Source organism: Melospiza georgiana, chromosome 19, assembly GCF_028018845.1.
Source record: "Melospiza georgiana isolate bMelGeo1 chromosome 19, bMelGeo1.pri, whole genome shotgun sequence".
Lineage (NCBI taxonomy): Eukaryota > Metazoa > Chordata > Aves > Passeriformes > Passerellidae > Melospiza > Melospiza georgiana.
The window spans coordinates 12,759,905-12,784,707 of NC_080448.1; the positions used below are offsets into that span (position 1 = coordinate 12,759,905).

At 52.0% G+C, this 24,803-nt stretch overlaps 1 protein-coding gene across 3 annotated transcripts; it reads right to left on the reverse strand.

Annotated features, from left to right (window-relative positions):
• Positions 1 to 4,759: 4,759 nt before the first annotated feature.
• AKAP1 (A-kinase anchoring protein 1) lies at positions 4,760 to 23,044 on the reverse strand. Of its 3 annotated transcripts, XM_058037321.1 has the most exons (12): positions 22,959 to 23,015; positions 16,820 to 17,221; positions 12,183 to 13,779; positions 10,767 to 10,900; positions 10,136 to 10,262; positions 9,760 to 9,890; positions 9,501 to 9,678; positions 8,693 to 8,843; positions 7,984 to 8,051; positions 7,028 to 7,101; positions 6,465 to 6,530; positions 4,760 to 6,337 (listed from the first exon to the last, which is right to left on the reverse strand). In XM_058037321.1, exons 3-12 carry the CDS (start codon positions 13,753 to 13,755, stop codon positions 6,278 to 6,280), a joined length of 2,562 nt encoding a protein of 853 aa, XP_057893304.1. In that variant the 5' UTR covers positions 13,756 to 13,779; positions 16,820 to 17,221; positions 22,959 to 23,015; the 3' UTR covers positions 4,760 to 6,277. The 3 variants fall into 3 exon arrangements, with proteins under 3 accessions (XP_057893304.1, XP_057893305.1, XP_057893303.1); XM_058037322.1 differs by lacking the exon at positions 16,820 to 17,221 and having other exon boundaries at positions 22,959 to 23,044; XM_058037320.1 differs by lacking the exon at positions 22,959 to 23,015 and having other exon boundaries at positions 16,820 to 17,383.
• Positions 23,045 to 24,803: the final 1,759 nt, after the last annotated feature.

Below are 24,803 nucleotides of genomic sequence, written 5' to 3' on the forward strand. Positions count from 1 at the left end.
TCACACAAAATCAGCAGCTGAGCCTGTATTTTCCAGTCTCTTCACTGCCCCAGCACAGCTCCTCTCCTCACACACTCCAGCTTTGCTCAGTTTGTCATTAGAAACCAGCAGTGACATCACCTTGAGTGGCAACACCATCCATCCATCCATCCATCCATCCATCCATCCATCCATCCATCAGCACGTTGCTGCAGCACGGATGGGCCTCAGACCCAGACAGCCAAAGGGCACAACACAATCAAAATAAAAAGCCTGAGAAAATGGACTTTAAGCTGGGGAATGGGGAAATGAGGGGAATTGAGCTGGGCATGTCTGTGCTCAGAGGGAAGGAGCCCAGCAGTGGGGGGCCAGCGCTGCATTCCCAGCGGCCGCGGCGCAGAGGCGACAGCGAGATATTGATTTGATAAGCAGATGAGCTGAAATTCCAAATGCATTGGAGATGCTGATAGGAAAAAAAGAGGTAGATGGGGAGACAGGGGAACGCAAGAGGAACAGCTGCGTACACTGAGATGCCGTGGAAAATAGAAGGTCATCGGGATCCGCGAAATTCTCCAAAGAAACAGGGAAGTGGAGATCGCAGGGAGACAGCAGATGTTTCTGTGCCAAGACAATGATGGAACCATAATTACAGCGAGATGGAGCGTCCTGCACAGCCCCAGCAACACGGAAACAAAACAAACCCCAAGCAGACACGTTTGATTGGCAAGTGGAAAAGGCTACAGAAGAAGTAATGAGCATTTAGCCCTTCCATTACAGAGGAGTCAGGCAAGGGGAAGAACGAGGGCACCTCTTCACTGCAGAGCCAGAACGCTGCCCGAGAGGTCAAGCTGCTGACAAAGCCCCTGGATTTGTATGGCTCTCACACACGGGAGAGCTGGGGGCTCACAAGTGCTTTTCCCCCCCATTTTCAATAGTGGGGGTCCAGCACACTCAGCTTGGGGCTGGGGTGCTCAGCAGATGCAGGGGGAAGCGCTTCCTCCCCATTCCTGTGCAAACCCACCCTGGGCATCCTGCCCTGTTCAAGGGCAAAACCTGGGCAAACAGAGCCTGACACGGGCTGGGGGCTTGTGCCACCTCAGCTGGCACTGGCAAGTGTCCCGGGGTCCAGAGGAGAATGAGCATGGTCTGAATCTGGGGTCAGAGCTTGTGTGCTTGGAAGCTCAGCTGTCCCTGCAAACAGTCAGCCCTGGGATGTGACAGCTCTGCCAGGAGCAGCAGCAGTGCTGGGACTCCAAGGGGAGCCAGAGCCAGGGGAGCCCTCTGCATCCCAGCACACTGTGACCATCTCAACAGGAACATTTTCCCTGACTCATTCACACCTCTCTGGCTGTTGCCTCTAACAATCATGCTGAACTTTGCTTCTCACTTCCTGCACTTGCAAGTCCATTTTCAGTGAGAGGACAACAAGCTCACTTAATTTTGGCTGGAGGGACAAAATGATCTTATTTGAGAAAATATAACCTTGCTTCTGTGTACTGAGGCAGCTCTGAGGGAAAGGCACGCCACGACCACAAAACACATCCAAGCAAATTAGGGGTCTGTTTCTGTGAGTGAAAAGTAACACTCTCCCTTTATCATCTCACATCCAGACACAGTGTAAGGACAAACCTGCACAAGCAGAGATACAATCTGGACCTGCGAGCACAGAGGAACACTCCAGGCATGTAAATCGCGGTGCTATAGACGCAGCGCACAGCTGGCATGATCCATCTCCCCTCAAGGCCTGCGAGCCGCGGCTCGGCGGGGCTGGGCCGGTGCTCGAGTGCCATCTGCTGCTGCCTCTGCACGGCAGCGAGCCGGCCGCGCTCCGAGCAGGGCAGGGAGGGAGGGAGGCAGGGAGGGATGGACGGCGAGGGTGCGGTGTGAGGGGGACAGGGCAGATACAAAAACAGCAAACCAACTTTTCTCCACTGCGACTCTTTCCTCATTATGCGTGATGCCTTTCTGTCCTCAGGCAGGGCTGGGCACCTGCAGCAGTTCACCCTGCCACCCCTCACAGTGTGTAACACTTGTTTGTGCCACAAAAAAGCAGCTGTCCATAGCAGAATTAGAGCTACAGGCTTGACAGGGCAGCCAAACATTTCTTCCTGCTCTGACAAAACAACTTGTTCAGTGAAGAACAAGCATCTCCCTTAGGGCTGGGATCCCAGGAATCCTTCCTGAGCGTGCCCCTGCCCTGGGGACAGGAAAGCTGGATGCCCCAGCAGCCACACTGGGAGATGGTGGAACAGCCAGGGAATGTCCCTGCACCAGGCAGAGCTCAGGTGATGTGACAGAAGCAGGAGATGCCCATGCTGCCACTCATGGCTGCCAACAAGAACAGTACTTGAGGGCCAGAGAAGTGCTTCAGGTGCACTTGGAGAACAACAGACATCAGAGAAGCCCAGAGCCAGGGATTACTGTGAGAGTGCTGCTATCCAGAAATGAGGGCACCTCACTTGAAACAGCATGAAATGTCTCTTCAGTGTACTTGAATCCAAACTGCAGAGTCAGGGCACAAAAAAAGAGTAACATCCCCCAGGCAACACGCAGGGTTTTGAAGCTGGGACATGAAGTGCACAACCCAGAGTCCCTCTGATCCCTCTCCCAGGGGGAGGTTAAAACCTTGGTGTAGTGACAGCTGCAGCACAACTCCCATTGCCTTCCCCTGCTTTCCACAAGGATTGAGAGCGTTGTAAAAACATCCAAACCTGCTTTCAGACACCAATACTCACGGCTGGGCGTGTGCAACAGCTTTACAGCCTTGATTCAGCAAAAGGAGGAAAGCTTGCAGCAGGTGTTCACTCAGCAAAGGCTCTGCAGGGCTCAGGGTCTGCTGGGAGCTCAGCAACCTCTGCTCCAGGCTGTGGAGCAAAGCTCAGCAGCTTCAGCCTGAGGCAGGGCAGGAGAGGAGGCTGTAAGCTGGGGGCAGTGTGGCCAAGGCACAGCAGGGCCATTACTCACCTTCCTGGGCACTGGCATGACGGATGAGCCGGGGAGGCTTTGAGGCAATTTAGAAAAGAAACAGGAAGCACTTTTCCCACTCACAGGTAATTAAGTTGTGGGACACACTGCCACGGGGAGCTGTGAAGGTCAGAAGGACAAATGGCCTCAAATGCCCTTGCAGCACCTCAGAGGGGAGCTCCTCTATGAGGCACGGGCTGTGTGAGGCACCAGGCTCAGCAGTGCTGAGGAGCTGGGACCCAGGGGCGTCAGGGCAAAACTGCTCTGACACTTCCTCTGGCAAAGATCCCCAAGTCCTCCTCCAGCTGCCATCCTCATCCCTGTTGCCCAATGCAGCCAGATTTTTTCCTCTATCATTGCTGGTTTTTCTTTTTTTTTTTTTTTTTTTTTAACGGGGTGGGGAAGGAAGCAGAGGTAACTGAAGCCAAAACACAGCCCCTGAGACAATGAACTAAAGGCAATACACGTTTTCTGATTCTTGCTCAGCAGTCTCCTGGCTTCCCAGGGACAGCCCCGAGCTGGGACCCCATGGATCTGTGTGATGCAGTAGAATGGAAGAGATAATACAGCTTGCACCTCAATTTCCTTTCTTTTTATGGAGTAAAACCTCTGCCAGTGAAGCACCAGGGATGTGCTGAGCCAGGCTCTGGGAGGGGAGAAGCTGAGCTGCTCCTTGTGTCAGACAGGGGTTTCCTTACCCTCCATCTGCTCCAGAAACTGTGCCCTCCTCCTCCCTGAGGAGCCCTGAAACCCGTGTGCCAGAGGGAAATGAGCTCTGGGCTCTGCAAGGGAGCAGCCCTGGCACAGCAGAGGCTCTGGCAGGAAGGGATGGGCTCCTGATCCTCCGCCCTGGGAGGAGGACAAGGGCCAGCAGCCACAAGGAGGCCTCCCAGGAAGCACCTCTGCTCCATGGGAAGAGCCTGGAGAGGGGATCTGGGCAGGCAGGGGCTGCTTGGCAGGGAGTGCTGGAGTGTGCTGTGCAGCCCGTGGAAGCTCTCCAGGAGCGTATGAATGAGGCATCTCCTGAGACCTCATTCATTTCACCCCTAATAAAATTACCACTTTCCAAAGGGAAAAGCCCCTTTGAAGGGCTTCAATCTCAGCACCCACGGGACAGCTCAGCTCCATGGGCCTGTGCTCAGCCTCAGGCCGAGCCAAGGATTACAGAGCTGCTTGGGGGCCACTGCTGGATTTATGAGCAGCAGGACCTGCTCCAAACCCAGCACAGCTCATCCCCAGGTCTGACAGGGCACCAAGCCCACTGCCACAACCTCCCCTGGGCCTTTCTGGACTTGTGCCTTTTCCAAGCAGTCCATATTCAACTACAACCTTCCCCAGCTCAGCAAATCCACTCACTTTTACCACAATACAAAACAAAACCCAAACCTAAAATAGCCCCCTGTATTTATGCTCCTGTATAGGCTGAGAGTTGTGATTTTAAAGAAGAAAGAGCTGTGTATCTGTTACCTGCCAACACCTCCTCATTTCAGTTCCTCTCCCCCTGCAATGTTCTATTTTACTGCAGTTTAAAAACCAGGCAGCTCTCAACACAAATAGGAACAGGATGTTCTTCCACAGTGCAGCGCCAGAGGAAAACACGGAGCTGGTGCTGGCAGAGCTCCCCATCCCTGCTGTAGAGTCCTGACTCTGACACCTCTCAAAGAAGAGAAAACACCAACATTTAGACAAGTCAAACTTTGCCATGAACAATAAGCAGTGACACAGCCACCCCACGGGTGCAGAGCAAGGAGCCCAGGGCTGCTCTAATGGAGGCAGGAAAGGAAGGCTCTGAAGTCATCACAGTTTCACTAAGACAGCTTAAAATTCGAGCTTTAATTGAAATGGAAAGAAACATTCCAAAAGGATATATTTTTTTATAGATCTGAGTTACCCAATTTAGTTTTCCTTGGATGTTACTGCAAACATGAACATTAAATCAAAGCATCGACTAGGAGAGAACTCCAAGAAAGGATATAACCATTCCCTAGCACAGGGGATTGGGCTAAAGGCTGCTGTAGGCCACTGTCCAAATGTGTGATGCCCTGGCATGTCAGCTCACAGGATGTGAGCACATCCTTGAATCACCTGAAGTAGCTTCTGAGGACTGACTACATCAACAATTTCTGGCAAGTGTCTTCTCTGCCAGCAATAAATCCCAGCTCAATCCATATCTAAAATGATACACATTAGAGGGCATGTCTTTAAGAGCATTAAGTCAGCTTAAATTACTTGAGCAAAATTTTAAATACGTAATAATAATCTAAAAAGGAGCAACACAAAAAATTGAGAGAGAACACCACTGCAAGAGTAATGCCAAGTTGTTACTTTTTTTTTTTTTAACAGATCTGTACAGCAACATAGCAAAGGATGCAGCGATCACAATTTCAACCAGACAGCAACCTAAGGGGACACTAATCCTCATACAGCAGAGCTGAAACACTCCCAACATTCAGATGCTCCAAATAATTTGGCTACCCTAATGAGCTCCATACCAGTTCTACCTATATAGGACATTTTGGTGTGAAAAAGTTTCTGTAAAGTTCCCTTTGTTTCCAGTGTTTTTCTTGTACAAAATATTACAATGATTTTTTAATATATATTTACAGACTTGCACGGCTAGAAAAATATAAACTACAATTGGGCTTGGCAAGCAGTTTCTTTTCTTTAAATACATGACATTTCAGAGCAAAAATTGTAGTGGTAACATCCTGCACTCCAAGCCCCTGCAGGGAGAGCAGATCAAGCCTAAAATCCATGATTGCAGTGAGACACAGGAACACAACTCCTCCACCTCCTGGCGCAAGGAAGACACAAGATGGATGCTGTTTGTGCAGGTTACTGGCACAATACAGAAAAATCCATAACTGAACATTAAATTCCTTAATAACATTCATTAATTTCATAGGCAGGGCCTGTTAAAAAGAGGACAACCGATGTAACTTTTGGGAAAAGCAGACACCGTGTTCGTGGGGCGCGACACAGCCGGAACCAAAGCGCGGTTACCGTTCTGGGGGCTTTGCCTCCTGCCACCCCCAAGGCTTTGACATCTTTTGCATTTAAAATTTGAGCAGAGGCCAGGGAGGACTTTTTGCTTTAAAGCTACAGTATTTGTCATTATGGCTTTGAACACCCCCTTCCAGGAGATGAGGTATCTGTTCTAGTGAAATGGTAACAGTTGAGCAAAACGTGTTTCAATGGACCACAAAACTCCGCAGGCAGGTGTGAGCGGGTCTCCTCGGGGGAAGTTGCCAAACCGAATTGTAACAGTGCAAAACAAGATTTTGTCTTTTGTTTTTTCTCTGCAGAAAGAGTAGTCAAGGCATCTAGGACATTGCTAGTAGTCGAGCCACCGAGCAAACCCTCTTTCCACCAGAGTCCTGTTTATTGACACCACCTAAAGGGAGGGGGAAAAAACCCAAAGAGTAGATAAGTGAACAAGCCACAGCAACAAACAGTGGTTCTGAAAATTCCTAATCAACAATAAAAGGTTTATGATTAAAGAGTCTTCAGCATATACCCACCTCATCTCCCATCAAGTTCCACAGCTGTATCAGTGGCAGCCCTGTGACACTGTCATAATTTGTGACCTGGAAACACAGAAAAACGTGAGTGTGCAGCAATTCTGGCGCCAAGTCCCTCACATGGACAGCCACAGCTACTACCAGAAGCACTTCAGAAGAGGTGAGCACTTCTGGACTGCAAGCAGGTGCTGCCTGCAAGTCTCTGGGACATCACCAGACGTCCCAGGGCTGCCTCTGGCCAGCTGCAGCCAGATCCCACATGTCCATGGTGTAAAACCAGGGAGGACTGGCAAAGCAGTGCACACCCAGGGGACCCCAGACTTGCTGGACACCAGGCCCTGCTGTGCTCTGTAACCATATCCAGGTTCCCTTCCCCCTGCCTGCATCACAAACAAGAGGGAACACTCATCCCCTCCAGTTCCAGGCAGTGCTGATGGGAGTTCCCAGCCCCAGCACTTCCCAGGAGCCAGGCTCTGGCTTTGGGGTTTATGTAACACACAGTGCAGGGCAGAGGACACCAGCAGTGCCACCAGCAGCAAGGCTTCTCCAGACAGGGGCTGTACCTGTGCCACGAGGACAGCACCTCTGGTCATCTCACTGACAGCAGCGTCGGCTTCCGGGGAAAAGTGATCCTCATCTGTGGGAAAAGCAGAGCAGAGGAAACACATGAGGTCCTGCACAGACTTTCCAGGCCAGAAAGGACTACTGAGTTAATGTTCTCTGTCCTCCTAGAGACAGAGATCCCTCACAGCCAGCTGATACCATCCCTGGGGCTGTTGGTTCTGCAGGGAAAGGAAAGGATGAAGAGCTTCCTACAGCCACCAGCCACAATCATGTAAACAAGTAGCTGATGAATCAGGAGGCTTTAAAGACAGCAAAGTACATCTCTGCAACACCTTGGAGCTGCCATTGTCATTTTGATCCTCAATAAACCAAGCTCAGGTCCCTCAGGGCTTTGCTGACCCCTGGCACTGGGAACCCAAAGTGTCTGTACCACAGGTGCCCAGCACCTGAGCAGACCCAAGGACAAAAAAAGCAAACCAAAGTGTTTCCAGGCAGTGACTGACATTCTCCCAGTGCTTGCAGGCTTGGAGTTTGAACACAGAACTCTACAAATCAGTCATTTCAGGAGGAAAATGTCAGGTATCTGTGTGCAGATTAAAAACTAAGTTTGCATTTACAGCAGCTCTGTGACAGAAGAATTAGAGCAGTTACAGCTACTGCACCTACACCCTGCCAGTCCTGCCAACTTGCTGCTTAGGACAGTAATTCATTGTCTCCTTCAAGCAGGGAAAAGCTTGAACATTTATCATCTTTCCCCTGGATTCTGACAGGTTATGCCATGCTAGCACATTTAGAAGAATACAATACAATTTTTCCAGTCGTTCCTCTTGTCACATCAGAGGCTGCACTGGCAATAGAGGGTGGAAGGTTTAGACAGAATCATGGCTTGGACACATCTGGCATCCATGGAAACCTGCAGGAGAAGGGCCAACAGTACATCAAGAGCTCCATTTACCTGGAAGTGGCACCACATTGTCAAGTAAAACTTCTGCTCCTTGGAAAGGTAGTGTTAAAAAATCAGACCTTAAAGAAAAGAGGATCAGAGTAAGAACAGGGCTTTAAATCACTCCTACATTCTTCAATGTGACATTGATTAATCAAATTGCTCTTACAGGAATTCAGTTTTAAATTAATGACAGTCAAGCCAAAAAAATACAAATCAGACAATTCTCCCAGCAATCTAAGAGCAGCAATAAATTGTCTGATTAACATGCCAAGCTGGATCAGGCTCTAAGCAAAACCCACCTCCACCAGGGAGGCTGTGCTGCCTGTCTCCCAGCTCTGGGGCACAATCAAGTATTTAATGGGCCTGTGTAAGAAACCCCTGATCCAACACAGCTGTCCCAGACAGAGGGGCTGGAGCACAGAGAATCAGGAGCTTATTCCTGGCTCAATCAATTACACTTCAAGGCCTCCTGAAGGCATCCTTTTCCTCAGCTTCCACACTGAAGTGGCAGAAGCTGCCATTTCCTCTCCCCTCCCTTCAGAAAAGCCTTGCAGGATCTTGCGGTGCTCCCAAGAACGCACACTCATTGCTGAGCTGAACCTTTCCACCATTTCCCACCTCAGCTGTGAAAAACCTTTAAGAATTCAAATTGTACAGAGTCCTGTGATTAGGATTTGAGGCAGACATGGCCTCAGGTCACGGGAGAGGATCTACAGACCTGATTTGCCTGAGTGTGTCAACTTTCACTTTATCATATCCTCCATAGTCCACGTATTTGAGCTCCACCTCATCGGTCTCCTCGAAGTAGCTGATGACTTGAGCCCGGAGCCATGCCCCATCCAGGCCTGGAGCTGCACAGATAATGCCAACTGCAAAACACCAGAATGCAGAGAAGAAAGGCTCAGGATAAGTGGATTTCCAAAAATCAGCACTTCAGCCATGAGCAGTGCTGCTCATTTATCTATGGAGAACCAACAGCATTTCTTAGGCTGCTTCCATCTTCCTGCAACATCCCCCACAGCCCCAGCACACCAGGCCTGCAGCTGAGACAAAGGACTGGTGGGTTTTACTCTCAGCTCTGTCTGCCACAACCAAGCTGCCCTGCCCAGGTACCCAGTTCCCTTCCTGTCTCCACACAGGAATACACAACCCCTGTCCATGTGATGCACCCTTCACAGCAGGTGCAGACACGGATACAGTGACGCTATGAAGGTGAGGGAGCAGATCCACACTACCAGCACAAATACCCCAGATGCCAGGTTGACTGGAAATAAGCTGAGACAGGCTTGATCTCACTTTGAATTTCAACATGCAGCTACGTGGCTTGGGAGGTACTCCAGGGATGAGCAGGGTAAGGGAGAGCAGAGCAACATCTGTACTCTGGCAGCAGCTTAAAGATGAGATGACACGTGAGCTATCACATCCTCATCCACTGGGAACTTCCCACACCTGACTCAGGGACAACAGGTTTGCACAGGAGCCCAGAACTTTCTCAACAGAACAACATGTGAGCATCCATGACTTGCCTTCTACTGGAGTGGGCAGGGTTGGGATTTCGGGCTGGGAGTAGCAGGCGAACATCTGCTGGTCGAGGCTGCGCAGCACGTGGAACGTGGGGTGCGTGTGCTGCTGCAGGAACATGTGCCCTGCGTCCACCTGGTGTGCCACCACCACCTCCACAGTGACTCCATCGGGGAGGAACAGCTGCCACGGGGAGGAAAAACTGTCGTGAGTGCTGCTGGCAACGCAAGCTCCAGCCCCAGCACTGCCAGAGCCGCGACTCACCCAGGCGGACACGAGCAGGGAGTGAAGCGGCATTGGCATCGGCGGAGGGAGGGTGTAGATGTTGGTGAGACACAGCTCTTTGAACTTCTTGCCAATCAGGCTCAGGACTTTCTCCACTTGCTGAGAGGTCCCTGGAAGACAAGAAACCCATGGGTAGTCTCTAGCATGGGCATGCTGAGGACATCTCCAGTCCTGTCACTTGAAGAAATACAACTGCCAGGATCCTCCTGCACTACCTCAACAGTGTAAGTTTTAAGAGGTTGCCCAGAGGAGTTTTGAAAAGCACTGGACTCAGAAGCCACTAAATCCATTTAAATTCCTTGCTCATCTAATTAAATCCCCCAATAGACCATGAATAGAGACATATTCCACTCACCTTCGATGTGACAGACTTGGGAGTCACGGAAATAAGGTAGTGTTGAGACATAAATCTTGGCACCAGACGCTTGTCTCAGGTAGCTCATAAACCTCCCCTGTTTGCCAATCAAGCGGCCAACCAATTCCTTCAGGAAAGGGACAAGAAAGCAACAGTCAGGAAGGGAAACACAGATCAAACATCTCTGCCCTCTCTGGGTTACACCACCCACATTCTCAGTTCCCCCATTACAGGCAGGATAAACACAAGGCAGTGCTGGACCAGTGCAGAGCTCAGGGGGTCTGGGATGAGCTCAGACCAGTAAGCACAGCTCATTTTGACAATCCCCTGTTCTGAATACCTGTGTACCCTCAAAGCCTCCTGGATGCTTTCAAAGCACTGGACTTCCAGGCTGGATGGAAGATAATGGAGAATAACAAGTTCAACCAGCACCATTTCCCTGGGTGCAGCCCTGGAGTGCTGCATGTTTACAGCTGTGCACTGGCTCCTCACCCCTGTGAGTCCTAACGGGAGCAGAATGCTCCGGTTGTCCTGGACTGGCTGCTGATCTCCCTGGGATGGCACAGAGCCAGCAGCAGACCAGGAGGTGGCTGTGGAGGGCAGGATGCTGAGCAGGCCAGCAGCTGGTTACCTTTGGGACCTCGATTTCCCAGATAACAAAGTCTGGCTTGCTGGATCCTCCTTCCAGCTTCGCGTTCTGGCGAGCCACCGTCTTCCTCATGGCATTGCCACTGTCCACAAAATCCACACTATTTACATCTGAACCTACGAGACAGACACAAGCATTCAGACTGCCCCCAAAACCCACACTTACATTCCCACCCCAAAGGGAAGGGCTGCAGAGTGACCCCAGTGCTACATGTGCCCACTGTGAGGCATGGTAGGGGGCTGCCTTTTGCCCAAATTTGCCCTATATTTGAAGAATTAAGGTGCAAGAGCTGAAGTGCATTTTGCTCCTAAACCATCAGCTGATACCAGGAACATTTCTGCCTGGGAAAGGGACAAACTCCAACAGCCTCCTCCTGACCACATCTCTGATACAGCCAGTGTAACACGACCTTGGTCCTTCCTCCCATTAACAAGCAGAAACATGAAGATCCTCACTTGCTTGCAAGTATTCAGACCATGCAGTGAGACCAAAGAGAAAAATGAACCCAAGAGCTGCTTCACATTTGCCACATCTTAATGGGTAACACAGCACAGAGGCTGAGAAAGGCCAAGGGTGCAGCTGTTGGCATCGGCTTTGTAGGCAAAGGGAAGATTTAAGACTCACAGCCTGGACGTGAAGGTCAGCTGGGTGACCTGTTGTCCAGCACTGCCACCTTATCAGCTTTACCCGCTGCATTCCCCTCTCCCCACCTCAGTGTCTCAGTGCCACCAGGCTCCACAACTCATTCCTGGGCCTTCTTGTCACACCAGCACTCACAACAAGGCAATACCTTCTCCTCCTGGCTTACTCTCACTAGTGAAAACATTCCGTGGGTTCAATCCTTCATTGTTGGCAAACTCAACCCCCATGTCTTGAAACAAGCAGTGTTCCAACTGCTTTGTAGCAATTACTAGAGACATCCCCTGTCATTAAGGGCTGTTGGCACCACAGGGTCCTACAGAGGATTTTAATATCCCTCCCCAAGGTCACACAGGCTAATGTTTGCTCAGACAGCTTTGCATGTACTGTGCCAGGCACACATCATCCAGCATCTACAAGGGAAAAGCAGCACAGACAGATGGGGGAACTCCATGAATATTGCTCCCTGTTGGGATTTCTTGGCATGCACCTGCCCCTCCAAACAAAAAGGCTTCAGGGTAATTGCTCTGCAACCAGCTGATTCTATCAGAATTCATCAGAGCTCTGCTCTGGCTCCTCCAGCAGCACCTCAGAACCTGCCTCACCTTCCTGTCAGCAGCAGCCCACAAACAGGGGTAAGCAGCCAGGGGGTCCCAGAGGTCACCAGAAACCACTGGAATGAGATCTCACACCTGCAAGGTGCTCCCCAGCAATGCGTGTTCACTACATTTTCTGCAGGAGGATTTTGCAGTCCCTTACCTTCTGAGTGATCTCCATCTGTGCCTGGAGCACTGCTACACTCCTGACTCAGGTCTGGCCCATCCTCTTTCAGGATCCCATTGCTGTAGGGCACCGTGCTGCCCTCGGGCAGCCCCGCAGCAGAGGGGGTCTCCCTTGGTTCCAAGCGCTGCTCAGCAGACGTGTCTGGGGCTGAGGCTGTGCTCAGTGAGTCCGAGTGCTGCTCTGATGTGACAGACAGCACTGTGCTCTGCAGGGGCTCCTCCACACTCATCCCACCTCCAGGTGTGTGTGTGCCATACCCAGAGTCCTCCATGGACAAAGGTGACTTTTCCAGAGAGTTCTCCACTTGAGTCCGACCAAATCCTTGGGACTCCCTGCACACACAGCTCTTTACCTGACAGTCCTCTGTGCTCCCCTGAACAGGGCTGGCCCAACAGCCGTGTGATGAACAACCTGTCACACCCTGACCCTGCTCCCCTGCAGCCACACCCTCATCAGCTGCTGTGGCTCCCTCCACAGGCGCCTGAGCAGAGGCAGCAACACTCTCCATTCCCAGAGGAGCCTCAGCCCGGCTGGCCTGGCAGAGCCAAGGGGATGCATCACCTGCAGAACCCGACAGCACTTCCTCAGTTGCTGCCAAAATGACCTTGGAAATTATCTGTATTGCTACCTGCTCAATTTTCTCTACTTCCTTGTCCAAACTCACTCCTCCAATCTTCTCTCTTTCCAACTCATCTCCTTTTGGCTGTGTGTCCTTCTGACACACTGGTACAGTACCAGTGATTGGCTCGGACATCTCTTCTTCCCTGGACTGCTTTGGACAGGTAGACTCCAAACTCCCTGGTAACACACTCACTGCAGAATCCTTGTGACCTGATACTTCAGCTTCATTCAGAAAGGCTTGTGGGGCACCGGCTTCTTTCTCCAATCCCAAGCAACAGGCTGTCACAGAGCCAGTAGCTGACTGCACAATTCCTGGCATCTGCTTTTCCTCAGGGGGCTTAAACGAAGACTCATCCGACTGCTCCGTGTTGCTGGTGTCCTCCGTGACTCCCAAAGACTCCTGTGTCAGGGGTGGCTGCTGGCCTTGGTTTGCCCCCAAGCCTTGCCCCAGTGCCATGTTCTGGTCACACTCTGAGCTCCCAGCCAGCACAGGGAGCGAGGCACGAGCAGGGACACCGCCTCCCTCTCCAGATCCTACCGATTCCAGCTGCTCACTGTCGTCCTTGGGGCTGGGCCCAGCTGCTGTGGCTGGCAGGTCTGGGGGGTCCCGTGAGAGCTCTGGCCCCTCGTGAGCTGGGTGCAGGGGAGAGGGCGTTGTCAGCCCCGCAGGCAGCAGGGAGCTGGGGGCTGGCTGCTCCAGGCACTCCTCTTCTGACAACAGAGGCACTCTCCGAGGGACACATGCTTCTGCCTTGGGACGTGCATCGCTCTCTGATACTTCCTCCTGCTTCTCCCTTGCAATGGCTATTGCTTGTTTGTTGCAATAGCCCGAGTGCTTTTTTCTCCAGGAATAGATCCACCAGCAGCCAAGAAGCGCCAGCACTCCGGGAATGGCATACGGGACGAAGTTGCGGAAGCGTAAAGCCATCTTACAGGGCTTCAGCAGTTACACCTAGGAGAAACACAAATAGCATTAAAATAGTCCCAGGGAAGGTGGCAGGAGGTCCCATAAGTGCCCCGAGGTACTGCTATTAGCATGGTCAGGCTTGTTTTCCAGCTGCTCTAGAAATGCACATCTCTGCTCTACCAGCACTCCACAGAACAAGATCTTTACCCAAGACTAGGGATATCTGGACATGTCTCATCATTATGTTCAATGATTTCACCCCTCCTCACCTCTGCACTTAATTTCCCCTTGCCTCCTCTGCCTCACATCTCCACAGCTCAGTCCTGCCCCCAGGACAGCCTCCAGCACAGCAGGTTCCTCCAGCACCAGGCTGGGCTCCCAGCCCAGGGGACCACAGCATTCCATGGCAGGGGCTTGGCACACAGCAGGGCTTCCCAGCTCTCCCTTGAAAGGCAGCACCCCATTCCCGAGGGCTCTGGACTCTGACAACACACACTCCTCTAAAGCCTTAGGAATGCAGCTCCAAAGTTTATTCTACATCCAAACTCACTACACTGACAGCTGCCACTCCCCTGACTTGAAAGCTGACAGCTCTCCCTTTTCCTCTGCAAGGCCTGTGACCTCCTTCCCACCTGGACAGCCAGTCATCCTCCTTCACTGGCAAGCCTCATGGGGCAGGGCTGCCATGCCTTCCCTTTTCCTTAAGGAATGTCTGCAACAGGAATGCACAGCTAAACTGTTACCACATCCCAAACAGCCTTGCTGCAAAGCACTTACAGTTTATATTTTCACTGCACAGGAATTAAAGCAAAACACCACGTGTCTGAGGGTGCTTACACAGACAGGCTTTAATCCAAACAGCCCTCAAGACTCTTGCCAGCAAGGAACAAAAATAAAGATTGTTTTCAGGAGATAGCAAAATCTTAGAAATGGGAGCCACCCACTGGAAGAGAGCATTATCTGGCTCCTCTTTAGAAGCATAATATTTCTATGACAAGAGAGGACAACCAAAGCAGTTGGCCCCAGTGAGTCTCAACCAAAAAACCCCTTCTGTTATCAGAACTAATACCCCAGCCACAGCTCCCAGTGCAACACTCCTTCAGGCCACAATCTCCACAGGAAGCTGATGACATTCTAACTGAGGGACAAAACCATGCCTCCCTCGGGCTCAAACCCAGTGTCAGAGCCTCAGATAATCTCATTCACCCCAGATTTCTCACCTCCTCCAGCCACACTCTCCATTCCACAGGAGCATCCACACAACTTCACCCACACTAGCTCAGACTCTGCCTTGCTTCCTGCAGGGCCCAGACACTGAGGCACACAAATGAATGAAAGCATGGCAAAGGCAGGGACTAGAAAATTGCTTGTTCAATCCCAAATTAAAGGTCAGCTGCAGAGACGATTTAAGTTCAGTAATATTCCCAGTACATCACAAATAAGGCATTTATGTTGTTCTACACAGAGACTTGCATGTCCACTGGACATTTGTATCTGATTAAATAAACTAAGTAACTAAGAGGTGAGCCCTCTGTTAATGGCAATGTCTGGGATCTTAGAATTAAAAACCCAACAAACCTATGCAATACTGTGGCTGTTCTGTGTTTGGAAGCTGGCAAATGGAAAGGGTGAAGCCTCTACATCCCCAAGACAAAAGGTTCCCCTTTATGCTGCCCAGAACAATGGCACATTGTGAGCTGTGAGTGCTCATCTGCTGCGTGCCCAAGTTGTTGTAATTAATGCAGAACTACCCTACAAGCTGTCTCTCAGGCACACTACAAACCCAGATTAAAGTAGTTCACATAAGTCCATTCCCAGCAAGCATTCCCAATTAAACAGACAGCCCTATTATTATCTGATTCCCTACTAAGTTGCACCAACTGTCCAAACCATAGCCCCATGCAGCTCTGCAGCACAGGGAGATGGTTGCAGGATGCCCCAGAGGGACAAGCCTGTCCTGAAGTCTGGCAGACAAAACAGTTCTGTGAGTCATTCTGAACATTATCATCATTTAGGACATAGATCTTCACTCCTCTATGATACCTGGATGATTGGGGACTGCTGGATTAGCTGATAGCTCCTTGCAATGCTCATTTGATTTCACGTTTTTGATTTCTTATTTAAGCCAGAGCTGCATCACTACCAGGATCATGTGAAACAGGAATTGCACATCCGGCCATCGGTTAGAGCAGGCTGAAAGGCAGTGGCTGTGCACGGGATGCCAGCAGACATCCCGGAGTGCTGGGTTGGCCGGGAAACAGCTCAACACCAACAAACATCCCCTCACACAGACCTGGCAGGAGCTCTGGCAGATCTTGCCACGCTGGTCACAGCCTGGCTGCACGTGATGCCTGAGGACAGCGGATCAAACTGCCCACCCCAAGGGCTGGGACACCGCTCCTTGTCCACTCCTGCCCCAAATCCACTGCCCAACCTGTCCCAGAGCAACCAAGCCATCCCCCCACTGTCTGACAGCCAGCTCAGGACTGCAGTGGCAATGGGATCATTTTAACACACTGGGGGAAGAAAGCCTGGGATTTTCCTGCCAGCAGCAGGACAGAAAATGGCAACTTGTCAAATCACATGCCCTCAAGCAGTGCCAAGAGGGAGGGAGCCTGGCCCAGCAGGGCCTGCACCCTCCCTCTCTGGGCAGGAGGAGCCAGCTGGGAAATGCAGCAGCTCTGGACAGGAGAGGAGCAGCCTGCAGCAGCCAGAGCCCCCAGAAAACACTGCATCTCCAGCACCATTCCCAAGAGGCAGGGCCCCAACAGCCCTGCACCATAAATAGTGCAGAGCTCATGCACTGTATGCGCTCAGCCCAGCACCAGCCACTTCCACTTCCCTCTGGCACGCCGGGAATCCGGCCTAAATGTCACACCTATCATGGGCTGGAGAGCTGCAGCTGGGCCATGAGACTTCTCCAAACTGCTAAATAATTGCCTCTACACGTCAGGATGGGATCAAGGCACCAAGGGGAGAGGAGGGCTCTGTCAGCTCTCCAAGTCTGTGTCCTGACTTGATTTATGGAAAACTGCTGGTAAAGAGCAAGGAGATGAGGACAAGAAAGAATGCACACATTACCTACCTGAGAAAAAAGCCAAGGACAGCCAATTTACTCTACTGGTTTACATTAGGGTCCCAGAGCAGTTCTAAGCCACCTTGTCTCCTGGCCAGGACACAGAGCCCTCAGCACTCACAGCCTTATAAGGTCAGAAATGTTCGCAGCACGAGGTTCCCGGGGACGCCAGATAATTCATTCTCCAGGTCCGAGAGGAGTTCAGCAAGCACTTGCTCAGAATCTCAGGGCTTCCTACACACAAGGACGTCTGTTCTGAAGGTGAGCTGGTTCGAGTCTCCACCAGGAGAGAGGCCAGGATGACTCCCAAGTGCCTGAGCCCCCATGCTCTGCAGGGACGTGCCCTCAGCCGGTCCTGGCTCCTCCGCTTCCCTCTGCCCCTGCACTTGAGAGGCTTCCAAACCCTGAAAGCTGTGGAAATCAAGGCTGGAATTAAAGCCCGTCCTAAAGGATCACAGAGCAAATTGGAAATGCAGCTTCAACAGCAAGGCCAGGATGCCTCCTGACAAACCCTGCAGTTAGTGAAGCAGCACTTGGGAAATAAATACTATCTGGGTGAAAGAGAACTGGACAGGCTGGCATGGTTCAGACTAAATGGGACCACGTGGGCTCTTAAATTTTTCCATGCTAAAAATAACTGGTAGCACATGCTCTGCCTTATAGGAGGCATAAGAACGGGAGTTAACAAAAACCTAAGGAACTGGGGGCCCTACTGTTGAGATTAAAATAAGAAAAATTGCTGCACTGAGACAGACGTAAGGACTTACATAACCCACCCTTGGCATGAGGCATATTTTCATCGAAAGCTGAACTGGCACGTGGCACTGCATTATCTAACGGCAGCTTCTTTGTGCTTCACACAAGATGCAGGAGGCAGAACATCCACACCAGAGGGCCCTCCTGCCAGTCCTGCTGCAGCACGTGCTCCCAGCTGTTCCAGCTGCAGAGCACAGGGGGTTTCCTCCCATGCAGGTCAGCAGCAGCCCTGGCCTGAGCTTACAGGAGGGAGCTGTGAAGCTACAGCAGCCTGCCAGCCCTTGCATCACCAGGGTGTCAATGGGCCACCAGATTCCACAGCCTCCCCAGCCCTCTGGGCAGCCAGCCTGGAGTACCCCCACCAAACCCAACAGCACCCAGAGCCAGGAGCTCAGACTGCGTGACTCAGGAGCTACCAACACCCAGAGACAGGTAGGAGCCAGGCCAGCAAGATCTCAAACTGGGTGGCACTTGTTTTAAAAGAAGCCAACAGGGAAGTCTCTCTGTACTTAACTAATTAAAGGCAAGTGCTGTGCAGCAATTTCTGCTTCAAACAGTAGCACTGAAAGACTAGAACAGCAAGAGATAGCCCTTAAGCAACACCACCTTTTCACAGCCCAGTAAACATGGGCTGTGAGCCCAAGGAACAGGCTCCTCTCTGAATAAAACCACCACTGAAGCCACTTCACAACCTTAGAATATTTAGGAACCAGCAGTCTCCTATTTGCAGAAGGATAAACTGCGACTTAAGTAAAAGGCTGAAAAAGCTGGTTGATGTAGAATTAAACTAGTGCTCTGGAACAAGAAACACCATTAACACCAGGCTGTCTTTTATCTCTGAGATAAAAACTGCTTTCAGTGTAATCAGCATCAGTGCTGTTCCTACAAGAGCTCAGTCCCCCTCAGCTGGAGCTGCCACACTGATTGTTGGTTCTGTGCTTTCCCCCACTCAGCAGCCCAGCCCTGGCCCAGCACAGCTCCTGCAGCAGCCTTTGCACCAATGCAGGACTCAGAACACTCCTATTTATTTCCACACTCAGAGCTTTACAATAAAAGAATCAGCTGGGCCAACCTGTAGGGTTTTTTAATACATGTTTTGGAAATTAAGAAGCTCACAAGGACACAAACACCAATCCCCAGCAACCCTCAGCATTGCTCTCATGGACTCAGGCAGGGCCTTGGGTGCTCCTGCTCTGCAGGAATGAACAGTTTGTAATTAACATTAATCCTATTAGGTTATTGAGCTCCATACTGCTCTTGATATCTTATTACCTCCCTGCTCCAGTTGTTTCATTATTTATAGTTTCCTCACCCAAGTTGGTGTCTGCCTGTGAATCCTCTACTGCAGAGAGCTTTTTCTCCACTTTCCCAGAAAAGTCTTTCAGATACTTCAGCAAGCACCAAAAACTGCTTCTGTACCACTCTACCTGTACCCCCACAGTACAGGTAAAGCAGCTGTTATTCTCCTTATAACCTATCAACATATTACAAAGATCTGCATCTGGGAAAAGTTTTATCTTTCATTCTCTCTGCATTTTCACTCAGGCTGGAGAACAGAAGAAATTATTTTCCAGAGCTTCAGAATAAACACATACAATAATCAGCCTTTTGTGTTTGCTTCTACGTAAGGAAGCCAATGCAGCCCTTGCTATGGGTAACACAGAGTAGTGGCCACTACACGCACAGCTTATAAATGAAGATTTAAAAGCAGCCACCTGAGTCAGATGGCTGGCATCTCTATCAATTTCCACAGAACACAGACTAAACTAACCAAGGGCTTCCAATACACTCTGCACAGGAGACAAAAACAAGTTGGAATCTTCAAGGAGACAGGACAGGGAGGTTTCCAGCAAACACACTGATAGGGCTGCAAGAGCCAGGAGCAGCAGAGACCAAACAGGTCCCCAGGTATCTGGGGAGCAGCAGCAGCTCTGCTCATGGGATGTTTGCTGGGCACAGCCACGAGACCTTGACAAACAGCTTCCCAAAACAAGAGCTGCACTGGGCTTGGGCAGAGAGCAAAAAGCACTGCAGTCTGGTTGGCAGCCTTGTGGCCAAGGCTGGGCTGGAGGAGAAACTGCAGAAGCACTCAGAGAGGAAGGGCAGCAATCAGCGAGGAGAGGCCCTGTGTTCCCCTGTGCTGGGAGGGAACAGCAACGGCTCCACTGAGAGCCACTCATGGGAAGGAGCAGAAGACACCTGTATGAACAAAGGCTATGAGAGTGGCACAGCACACGCCAGCCTCACCACAGAGATCTCCAGAGTTCCCCATTCCCAGGTTCATCTCCAAGCAAAGCTGAGGCCTCTGATACCAGAGGCACATGAAAATCATGAACTTTTGCCAGGAACTGCTGCTATTTATACCCAGAGTCAAAAACCAGCCACAGCACATGGCAAGTTTCTCATCCTCAGTGCCAGGTGGCAGCAGAGGTCAAAAGCAACCCCGACCAGGACAGGTCTGCAGCAGTGATTTGTTTGCTCAAGAATGATTTTAAATGGTCTTTTATGGAATATTCATCTCTGCTAGTACAGGACCCAAAAATCCAGTTAGCTTCCAGCTGACAAAATGCAGGACCAGAATCCACAGAGTGGACAATAAAAAAATGTACAGTGAACCAGCTGAAGACAGAACACCTGAAAAAGCAGTTTGGGACATGCAAATATCTCCCCTTCTAGCAATCCCCATGAGAAACAACTGCAACAGCTTCAATTTCCAGGAAATATTAAACACCTGAAGAATAAAATAGCTTTTTCTGAATATCTGAGTGTGGCTGCCTGAACTTAATCATCATTTCATGAAGTCTAACCAGCCATTTGCATTAAGAGCTCCACAAAAGCACTGCAGTTAGAAATCAGGATTTAAAAAAGGCTAATCATTAGATCTGAAACATGAAACAATTATAAGTAATTAATGCTGCAATTAATGCTTTTTATTAGCTCTAGATGTTGCTAGGGGCAACTGGGATATCAGCCCCAATCCTATTACAGGCTCCCTGGACGCTAGAAATACCTTAAATCATTTTTTTTACATGAGTTAAGTGCACATGAACAAGGAGAGGCACAGATAAGTGGGCTATGTTGCTTTAAAAGCATTATGCTCTTCAGATAACTGCTCCTGCAGAAGTGCACTTGCTCTCCAATCCCCCTGCAGCCAGCCTGCAATGTTTTCAAAGTGAAGAGAGAGTTTCAGCCACCACAAATCCAACTGCTGCTGGCTCTGAGAGCTCTGGCTGCACTCCTGCAGCAAACTCCTGTCACAGTTAACTCCACAGGCAATCTGCACCTTTGGGAACAGACAAACTGTGGTGGATCCGAGCTGCAGGTCCTGTTGCCTCACACCCTGGGCAGTGAGGGAATTCCTCTTCCCCCATTTCAGGCGTTGTGGAGTGTCTAGGTTAAAGCCAAGGCTTCCTAGGCAGTCCATAATTTCCAGTATTACGATCTCAAAGCATCTCCAACATTCTTTAAGAAGGAATCTGGTTCCTTGGATGGGTTTCTAAACCAAGGCTGAATAAGGAGAGCACTCCCAAGTACGAAACAGCTGCTAACACACAGCAACTGAGCTCCTGCAGTGCCATCCACACAGACCCTGCAGCCCCAACATATCATTAGCTTCATGTCTGAGAGCAAACAGCCTGTTGCAGAAGATACTGCTACAATTGCAGTGAGAGACTGACCTGCATAAACCCCATGAGAGCTTTTAAAAGTCCTTTAAGAGCTCAATGAAACTTAAGCAGAAGCTGAAGGACTGTCAGGTGAAATCAAGGCATGAATGGATTCCAGTGGATTCCATCCTGCTTCAAGCACTGCTCAAGCCCTACAGACTTCTCCCTCCTCACTTACTTGAGAGCTGTCATTTCCTCCGGGTCATTTGCACTGTGCAGCACATGCAAGCACACCAGAACGAGTCACAGTGAGGCTGTGCTGCCCTTTTCCAGAATCACAGGCCCTTCACCAGGTGACAGGTACAGCAGGTCAGCAGGTGCCTGCACAGCCCTTTGCCCTTACACAAGCAGCTCATTAAAGAATGAGGAGGTTAATTGACCCGAAGTGGGTCACACAGTGATCCCAGCAGAGGAGCCAGCTCTGTTGAGCTGCTCTGGCAGCTCTGGCCCAGCGCTCCCGAGGAGGGAGAGCCCCGTTCCTGGGTTCCCGGGGAGCCGCTCCACGTGCTCGGTAGATCATTCACAGCCACAACGTTACACCAGCGCTACACCTTCCGCAGCACCAGCCAATTCCTTTCACTGAGACAAAGTCCACAGGGCCCGATAACGCTCGGCAGGTGCAGCACAACCCCGGCAACACGGGAAGGCCCGACTTCTGCCATCCCACAGCCCCTGGCCTTGCCCAACAGGTGGGCTGCAGCCAAACGCAGCTTTTGGTGCCATTTCCTGCTGCTATGGATAACATCCACGAAGAGGATGCCCTTGCTGGGATCCCTGTCCATTCTGCGGTCATTGCCTCACGGAATTACTGGACTGCAGTAAAGAACTCGGCCAGGCACAGATCAAGTTGCCCATTTCTGGAGCAGGAGTTACTTAGATCTCCCTTGCATCAATTAAGGGGAAGAAGAAAACGAGAGAGCAAACAAGGATTCTCCCAGGAAAGCAAGACTACAAACATCACTTCCTCAGTAGCAATATAATTTAATTCCTCTGCTCCCACCTGTATTCCATGCTGGCTTACGGAACAAAAGGAGTCACTACAGCACATCAGAAGTTTTGCAAATAACACTTTTTACGGCCATTACCATAACACAGGCAAGGCTCGCCAGACCAGACAGCACAAGATGCCTTAATCTTCACCGCGACTCCGCACCGCCCGCGCCACCGCCGGCCCTCACGGCGGGCGGGCAGCCCCGGCCGCAGCGCTGCCCTCAGAACGGGCGAACCGCCCCGGCCGCGGCCGCCCGGGACCGCGAGCAGGACACGGAGCGGCCCTGCAGGGCCCGGACCAGCCGCTGCCGCCCCATCCCGGGAGCGGGACACAGAGCTGCTCCGAACGGCCCGCATCCCGGGAGCGGAACACGGAGCTACCCTGAAGGGCCCGGACCGGCCCCTCACCGCCCCATGCCGGGAGCAGGACACCGAGCTGCCCCCGCGGGGCCCACACCGGCCGCTCGCTGCTCCGCACCCCGACACACACGGCCCCTGCCCGCTGCGGCACGGCCGGCCCCAGCCCACGGCCGCGGTCACGGCGGGGCCGGAGCGCTGACCTTGGGCGGCGCGGGAGCGCTCCCGCCCCGGCCCGCGCACCAGCACCGAGGCAGGCACGGCGGGGAGCGCGGAGCGGGAACACCCTCAGCGCGCCCCGCAGCGCCGCCGCTGACAGCCGCGGCCGCGGGCCCCGCCACTCCGGCAGCGGGCGGGCGGCGGCCCAGGGCGGTACTTACGGATGCTCCGGCGCGGCGGCAGAGCCCGGAGCGGTGCCGGGCCCGGTCCGGAGCGGTGCCGGTGCCGCCCCACGTGCCCCGGCCGGGCCGCCCGGCTCGGACATGCAGCGACACCGCCCCGCCCCGCCCCGCCCCTCTCGCGAGAGCGCGGCGCCTCGCGAGACTGCCCCGCGCGCGCGCGCGCAGCCCCGCCCCGCGGCCTGAGGGAGCGGAGCCGGGATCGGGCCGCGGCCGGGATCGTTCCTGGGGCCGCTGCGGGGCGGGCCCGGCCGGGAGAGCTCCTGGGGCCGAGGCTCGGGGAGAGTCCGGACGTGTGCCCCCTTCTTCGCCTCCTCCCTCTCCTGCGGTAGTCGCAGGACGGGCGCAGACAGGCCCTGTGGGGCCGCCGAGGCCCGGCCCGGCCCACTCCCGCCATGTCCCTCATCCCGGGCCTCTCCCGGCCCCTGCCCTCAGGGGAGTTTGATTCCCACAGCCCTGCGGGTCCCCGCAGCCCCGCTCCCCGCCTGGCCCCGGAGTTTGTGCTGGGTGCCCCGGTCGGGCCTTGGGCACCTCCACAAGTCGCTGGGAATGGCTGCTGTCACTGCTGCTCAAGGCCGCTACAGCACCCTCCGCCTCCCGCCTCTGCGTTCTGCTGGCACCTTCGGGCTCGGCCCCGGAGCCAGAGCACCTCATTGCCTGCTAACACAGCCACACACGCAAACAGGTGAATGTGAGCTTTAGACAGAGTTTTACACTAACGTTTGGCCGGTGGTGACACATTAGTGAGCAAATATTAGCCAGAAGCTGCAGCAATAGATTGGAACTGCAAGGCTGAACTAGATGAGAAATGCAAATCTGTGTTCAGGCAACGTTATTGCTCAGCTGCAGCAGCACCAAGTTGGAATTAATAGAGACTTTCCATGTTTTTGTGTAGGACTTGTGACATTTCCCCCCAGGGCTTTTGGCATCCTTGCAGAAGATCCAGTGTGTGTGACTGGTTTCTCTGTCCCAAGGAAGCTCTGAGGTTTTGGGGGGATGCACAGTAGAGCAGCATGGCTGATCAGTGCTGGCACTGCCACGCTCAGTGGGCTGTGTGACAGCTGATTCCAGGACAGCTCTGGACAAGGCACTTGGAGGAGACTGGGAAATATTTGATGTTCTTCAAACCTGCCCGTTTCTTATTGACACGTGCCTGCAGCAGGCGGTGGGTATGTGAGAGTGTAAATGAGTAACTTGGAGAAACCACAGTCATGGGCAGGATTGTCCTTCCTAAATCATTGATTTGTCCAAGTATTTTTCTGTGAAAAGTTCCTGATTTGCCTCTTATCTTTTTGTTCATAGCAGTTGGGAATTAATACTAAATACCCACTTAGAAACTCCAAATTGTGTCACACATGAAGTGGAAAAATCCATCGGTGTTGAGACTTTGCCCTTTTGATGTCCCTAATCTGAGGCTCTCAGAAGTTTTTCCGTTTGGAGTTCCCAACGGACAGGCACCCTTGGCTGTTAGTGTTGGGCAATCCCAGTGTGTGTGTGCAGCGCCTGGTGGTCAGGCAGAGGGCTTTGTCAGGGTCACAGCCACAGCCCGTGTCACACACACAGGGACCAGAACTGCTGGAACCTCCTGCAGCTTCATTCCTCACAGCCCGAGGAGGAGGAGGAGGGCTGGATGAGCAGCTCCTCAGCATTTGCACTGTGTCTTGCTGCACAGCCAGCTCTCCTGGGCAGACCTTGCTCTGCCAGTACCTAACTGGGGGTGGAAGCAGCAGAACAGATATTTCCAGTTTGTCTGAAGGACAGTATGCTCTGAGAAAAAAAACCTAAAATACTATTTAATAGTTCAGGGGGATTTTCTTGAGCATATAG